At 39.8% G+C, this 4,766-nt stretch overlaps 2 protein-coding genes across 3 annotated transcripts in view; one reads left to right on the top strand and one right to left on the bottom strand.

Annotated features, from left to right (window-relative positions):
- LOC116401475 (uncharacterized) overlaps positions 1-1,019 on the bottom strand; it is a 6,904-nt gene extending 5,885 nt beyond the window's left edge. The window contains exon 1 of the mRNA XM_031879887.1: positions 885-1,019. Coding sequence (XP_031735747.1) covers positions 885-904 — 20 coding nt within the window. The 5' untranslated portion in view covers positions 905-1,019. The remainder of the gene's footprint in view (positions 1-884) is intronic.
- Positions 1,020-2,336: 1,317 nt separating this feature from the next.
- LOC116401474 (6-pyruvoyl tetrahydrobiopterin synthase-like) lies at positions 2,337-4,474 on the top strand. 2 transcript variants are annotated; one of them, XM_031879885.1, is made up of 6 exons: positions 2,337-2,500; positions 3,197-3,276; positions 3,369-3,391; positions 3,892-3,948; positions 4,029-4,099; positions 4,184-4,474. In XM_031879885.1, exons 1-6 carry the CDS (start codon positions 2,424-2,426, stop codon positions 4,302-4,304), a joined length of 429 nt encoding a protein of 142 aa, XP_031735745.1. In that variant the 5' UTR covers positions 2,337-2,423; the 3' UTR covers positions 4,305-4,474. The 2 variants fall into 2 exon arrangements, with proteins under 2 accessions (XP_031735745.1, XP_031735744.1); XM_031879884.1 differs by having other exon boundaries at positions 4,176-4,474.
- The last annotated feature ends 292 nt before the right edge of the window (positions 4,475-4,766 follow it).

The raw sequence follows: 4,766 nt of genomic DNA, 5'->3' as shown, positions 1-4,766 counted from the left end.
TTCCCCCCCACACACACACACACACACACACACACACACACACACACACACACACACACACACACACACCTGACCACATCCTGTTTGTGTCCGCTGGAGGAGAACAAAGATCAAACAGGTGGAGGAAGAGGAGCAGAAATCTCTGATTACCCAGAAGCCCTCATTCCTTCAGCCAATCAGAGACGTCCTGCAGAGCTTCATTGGTCTGATTATTATTGATCGTGTTTGATATCAGTTCATCGTTGGGTCTTTAATGAAATATTAGGTTATATTCATTTGGAGTTTTATTTTCTTAAAATTCATTTTCTGCTTCAGTTTTTTTTTTGCACTTTAATAAAAACAAAAATAAAGAATCTGATAAAACTAATTAGAGCACAAAAACATTCAGTTTACAACAGAATAAAAATAAACATTCTCACATTGTTAGACGCTGGAACCAGAAAATATTGTGAATTATTATAGAATTCAGTCCTTGATTCCAGAGTTATTGCTGCTTTTATTATGAAGGGGGGGGGGGGGGGGTCTCTCTTTTCTGGGCCGGAAATCAATTAACTCAAGAAAATATTCTAAATTGGGTGGGTGGTTAGTTCTGCATCACCTGAAAGTACCTCACTATATACATACATATATTATAATGTGTTGAATGTTAACTCACTCTGCTGCTGTCAGACAAATAAAGTGCAGTAAAAGTACTTTATTTTCCTTTTAAGAAGTAGAATAGAAGTTCAAATACCTCGATATTGTACTTAAGTATTTGTAATTTAGTAAACTTGTGTCTTGTACTAGATCTCCTGTTTTACCCTCCTCGTGAGGATGTTTCTGATTATTCATAATTGTTTAGTTATGACCGGATGTGTTAAACAAATAAAATACATAAATCTCACCCACGTGCGTGTTCAGTCATTCAACTACAGTTTAAAAGGTCCCGTCGACCTCCAGCCAATCAGCACGGAGCTCGGAAAGATGACGTCTCAGTGGACCAATCACACTCCGTGATGGGCGGGGCCCCGCGAAAAACGAATGGTGGACCTGCTAACGTTAGCTTTAGCTCTCGAGATATAATTAACTTACCTTCAGCAGAGCTTCCAAACAAGATGGCGACTTTTTCACAGCTAGATGCTACTGGCTATGCAGGAAACGCTACTATTTAAGATAGAAACGACAGCTTCCGGTCCGTTTTTACCGTTAAAAAACGCCGGTTAGCAGCGACAAAGCGACACAAACGTAGACACGTTACTCTCAGCGGTTCTTCTAGAAGAGAAACATCTTCTGAAAGTCGACTGACATAGTAACAACGAGCCTAACGGAGTGTTTGTAGCAGCAGGTGTCTCCGTGATTTAATTACAGCTTTATAGACGGCGGGATTCAGCGCCCCCGTGTGGCGGGATGAGTAAACGACATCTGTCAAAGATGATAGATACAGAGTGAGATAGTTCTCCTCCCTCTATCATTCATTCTGGTTGTTGTCTTTTAGTTTATGAGACTGTTTTTTTAAACAATGTATTTATCGTGAAACAGTAAGACAAATATGAAAATAAATAGTTGACAAAACATTGCTGTGGGAGTCTGAAGTCGTATTGGGAATAAACAGGGAGGAGATTATCTCTATTTATTATTATTATTATTATTGTATTTATTTATTTGTCTTTTTATGTTTTAATATGTTGAATGTGTTTCTAGATGATGTACTTTAACCATTAATAACTGATATTGAATTGAGGCCTTCCATTAACAGACCTAATAATTCATATTTACTCATCGGAGATCTTAGATATTATAAAACTCAGTTTTATAATAAAAGAGATTATTTCATCCTCATGTTGACTTTAATGAGTGTGTTCTTGTTTTTATTTATTATTTTAATAAACGGACTCGCTAGCAACAAATAATACTAATAATGATCCTCCTCAGTCTGGTGGTCACGTGACCGTAACAACATGACCTCATGATGAACAACGAGCCGTCTGTAATATCTTTATCTTTATTGTTCATACTGTCACCAATCAGAGCAGCCTCTGGAAGTACTTGTACTGAAGTACTTTAATTACAGATTCACATTTTACACACAAACTAATTAAATATGTTTCATATAGTTCTACATCAACGTTTCATTCATAAAGACATATATATATATATATATACATATACTATATAAATATATATATATATAATATATGTATATATAATATGAACCCATTAAAGAGGATCAGAGTCTCATGTTTCTGATCATGTGACTTTATGATGAAGTAAATATAATCAGTTAATCCGGTGTGATATGGATCTGGACCACGTGAGTCCTGGTGGACCAATGAGCTGCAGCCAGCGGGAGTCACGTGGTCTGTAGGTTTTTCTTCAATATTGTTTTAGGTGCAGACCTTTAGATCTCACATCTCTGGTTCTCGTCTTTGGATCCGGTTCCGAACATGTCCGGGTCTTCTGAGGAGCGGGTTGGATACATCACGCGGGTCCAGAGCTTCAGCGCGTGTCACCGGCTACACAGGTACGAAGAGAGTCCGGTAGGACCGTGAGTACCGTTACAGGTAGAGAGAGGGACCGGTAGGAGGCCGGGCGGAGAGCGCTGGTCCCCGGCGTGGATCCTCCGGGTGTATCCGGTCTACGGAGCTCTTTGAGGCTCGTTCAGTCCGGAGCTTTGATCTCCAGAGACACCGCTGGTGCTGCCTTCAGGGACCGTCTAAAGTGTAGTAAAAGAGAAAGTTCTGCCCATAGAATTCCTTTATTGTATTTATTTATTGTAGAATGTATTTTCCTCTACAGACAGATCTTAAATGGTAAACATAAGACGATAGTTAAGTTAATAAGAGTTTATAATTGTTGATTTATGGTCCATACTAACAAACATCTTTTCATATATTCAGTTGTATTCTTCTGTTGGTAAACTTTAATAGTTTTGTATAAAATAGAAAGAGGTTATATTCCTGTTTTATTACTTTATTCATTTTATTAAAGTAACGATGAGGAACTTTCACTCTGTGTTGATGCTGTCGCCCCCTGTGGACCACAGTGGTAGTGTTCCACCAGAGCCCCTTTCGAAACCCTCTCGTTCTACAGCAGCAGCTCTGATGGTCTGAACCTCTTCACAACCTATGAACTCTGAGACTTGAGTGTCCCAGCTGCACCTGAAGGCAGCACGACACACACACACACACTTCATGATGATGCTTCTTCTTCTCTGCAGCGTTCACCTGAGTGATGAGGAGAATAAACGAGTCTACGGGAAATGCGACAACCCTAACGGACACGGACACAACTACAAAGGTGTGACTCACTCGGTCATGTGACCCGGGACAGGAAGTGACTCATTGACTCAATCACTCATTCAATCACTCATGTCCTCTTTCTGTCCACAGTGGAGGTCACAGTGCGTGGAAAGGTGAGTATGTAAACACACACATATAGATGTGTGTGTATATATATCTATGTATAGATGTGTATATATTTGTGTGTGTGTGTGTGTGTGTGTGTGTGTGTGTGTGTGTGTATGTATATATGTATTTATAAATAAACTAAATGGTAGATATATCTACTGCTGAAGAAGTCACACAGGATGATGAAGAGCTGGGTGGAGGAAGGCCGAAGCAGCTTTAATGAGTAGACCTGTATGAGATCTGACAATTGCCATAGAAGGAATCAGCTGATCTGAAGACAGCTAGCAGCTGATCGATCAGCTGCTAGCTGTCTTCACATCAGCTGATGTAGCTTCAGATGCTAACCCCAGCTAGCTGTCCTTTTAATCTGGAGTAGAGTTTACATAGTCCATCATTTCTCTTTAACTTTGTTTTTAGATTTATTCTGTAACTTCTGTATTTATTCTATGATTTAAATATATTTGCTAAATAAAGACATAACTCGAAGGCGTTGTTTGCTCCTCAGATCGACCGGCTCACTGGGATGGTCATGAACCTCACCGACCTGAAGAGATGCATCGAGGTGCGATCATCTTCATCATTAGACGGCACACAGAGCTGCTGAGTGTTTCTATTGGCTGATGTAATGTCTCCGTCCTGCAGGACGTCATCATGACCCCACTGGACCATAAGAACCTGGATCAGGACGTCCCGTACTTCTCCAACGTTGTCAGGTGAGTTTCCTCTGTCTCCTCATCAACTAATAAAGTTGCGTCTCTGTTAACAGTAGTTAATAAAGTTTTGTCTCAGCACCACAGAAAACGTCTCCGTCTACATCTGGGACCACATGGTGAAGGTTCTACCTCCAAACCTTCTGCACGAGATCAAAATACACGAGACGGACAAGAACATCGTCGTCTACAGAGGAGAGTAGAGTGATCGTCTACAGGATGAGATGTTATTAAAGTACTGTTCTGACATGAAGTAAATTAATTCAGATATGAAACATTAAAGTTATCATCAGAGGTTCAGCTGGAGGAGCGACGATGATCTCACTGTTCAGAGCTCTGGATTATTTATGACAATAAAAACATTTGTGGAACATTAGAGTGTTTGTTTTGTCTGAAAACATGAATCGACTGTTAAATAAGAATTGTTTATGTAAATGTTTAGTTTGATTTGCACAACAATTGAGAAAAACTTTATATGAAAACATTAACTTTCTGGAAAACAAAAAAAATACGAAGTTCAGATCAGAAGTAGCTCTGCAGAGGTTCTCCCAGGATGTTCTCCATCTCCTGAACCACCTTTTGGACCTGCTGCTCCACCTCCTCACACTCATCTGGAACACACACATCACTCATGAGATATACTGTATATTTATTAGTGCTGGGCAATGAT

The sequence above is a fragment of the Anarrhichthys ocellatus genome, unplaced genomic scaffold (assembly GCF_004355925.1).
Source record: "Anarrhichthys ocellatus isolate YVR2014 unplaced genomic scaffold, GSC_Weel_1.0 scaffold476, whole genome shotgun sequence".
Classification (NCBI taxonomy): domain Eukaryota; kingdom Metazoa; phylum Chordata; class Actinopteri; order Perciformes; family Anarhichadidae; genus Anarrhichthys; species Anarrhichthys ocellatus.
This window is presented reverse-complemented; position numbering and strand designations above follow the sequence as displayed.